This window comes from Physeter macrocephalus, chromosome 20 (assembly GCF_002837175.3).
Source record: "Physeter macrocephalus isolate SW-GA chromosome 20, ASM283717v5, whole genome shotgun sequence".
Taxonomy (NCBI): Eukaryota; Metazoa; Chordata; class Mammalia; order Artiodactyla; family Physeteridae; genus Physeter; species Physeter macrocephalus.
In genome coordinates this window covers 30137655-30139305 of record NC_041233.1, presented here as the reverse complement: position 1 = coordinate 30139305, position 1651 = coordinate 30137655, and the positions used below count along the sequence as shown (strand labels likewise).

Below are 1651 nucleotides of genomic sequence, written 5' to 3'. Positions count from 1 at the left end.
GCAGGCTCAGCGGCCATGGCTCACGGGCCCAGCCGCTCCGCGGCATGTGGGATCTTCCCGGACCGGGGCACGAACCCGTGTACCCTGCATCGGCAGGCGAACTCTCAACCACTGCGCCACCAGGGAAGCCCTGTGAGTGGTGTTTTTAAGAGCTGTTCAGAAAGTGGAGCCGGGAGGATTTGGTGCTAATCAGTCAGTGGATACATTTTTATTTAATGGCTGCTGTGTTTTGGTACCATGCAGGGAGCTAGAAAATACCAGTGAACAAAACAGATAGGGTTTCTGCCCTTTGGGGACCATGGGCCAGCAGGGAAGGTGGTCTGAGAGGACAGAGCAGGGAAACCTGACCTAGCCTGGGTGAGTCTTCTCCAGGAAATGACGTGTAAGGAATTAGCCCGAGATGAGCCCAGTGGATGGAGAGAGCAAGATGCTTTCAAGGAATGCAAATAGTCCAGTATTTTGGCTGAGTTTTATGGAGCTAGGAGAAGGGTGGTATTTGAAGCTGGAGAAGTGGATGAAGGCCAGATCACACTGGGCTCTGTGTGTCCTCTTAAGGATTTTGGACTTAGGTGCCGTGGGAGTCATTGAAAGGGTTTATGTAAGGATTAGATATGTGTTTTTAGAAGGTGGAGAGAGGAGCTGAGTGGACAGGAGTGGAAACAGGAGACCACTTAGGAGGTTATCACAGTCATCCAGTTGCAAGATGACCAGGGCTAGGACCAGACAGCAGAGATGGGGACAGCTGAGTGGATTTGATATCAGCTGGGAAGGTAAGGGAGAGAAAGAAATCAAGGATGAAGCTCAGATTTCTGCCTTGGGCAACTGGACTCTTCACCATGTTTTGAGCTTTACCATTCGTTATATTGAGGAACATATGAAGAGAAAGTAGGTTTTGTGAAAATGATGTCTTCAGTTGTGGACATGTTGATTTCAGGTCACTCTGAGGTATGCAGCTGAAAATGGCCAAAGACCCCTTGAAGTATGTTATGGGTCTGGAGGAAGGAGAGAGGTCCAGGCAGGAGACATGAATTCAGCAGTCATCAGCATATATGCTAAGGGAAGCTAGGAGAGTGAGTCAGGTTACCTGACTCACATGAGAAATTTCAACATTTAAGGGATGCGTACAGGACCCCTGCAAGAAGGATACGGATAACAATAAGAGAGAATAGCAAGAGAAGTAGAAGAAAGTATGGGTTGATAAATACATGGAGAGCACAGTTAAATTATTATTATATTGACTTCGGATTTTATTTGAAATAATCTGAAACTATCAAAAAGCTTCATTTACATAGTCACATAGAAGTTACCTAAGCTTAAATTTTCTGTGGCTTGTACATTTCACAGTTCTAGTTGTATTAAAGCATATTTACTTTTTGTTTTTAGGTTGCATTAAACATTGATCAAGATTTGTAGGATCAACCAACCAAAGAACAATAAATGTTTCTTCTTTCAAGTTTCAAAATAGGAGGTCCCCAATTGTTTTTTTTCCCTCCAAACTTGAACTCTGCTTTTCCTCCCTCTAAAGACAGCTTTATAAATGGACTTCAAAAGTGGCCTTAAGGGCTTCCCTGGTGGCGCAGTGGTTGCGCGTCCGCCTGCCGATGCAGGGGAACCGGGTTCGCGCCCCGGTCCGGGAAGATCCCACATGCCG

The 1651-nt window shown here is 46.0% G+C and overlaps 1 protein-coding gene across 1 annotated transcript in view; it reads left to right on the top strand.

Annotated features, from left to right (window-relative positions):
* DYDC1 (DPY30 domain containing 1) overlaps nucleotides 1-1485 on the top strand; it is an 18456-nt gene extending 16971 nt beyond the window's left edge. Inside the window, exon 6 of the mRNA XM_007111511.4 lies at nucleotides 1384-1485. Within this exon, the coding sequence (XP_007111573.1) occupies nucleotides 1384-1413 (30 nt within the window). The 3' untranslated portion in view covers nucleotides 1414-1485. The remainder of the gene's footprint in view (nucleotides 1-1383) is intronic.
* The last annotated feature ends 166 nt before the right edge of the window (nucleotides 1486-1651 follow it).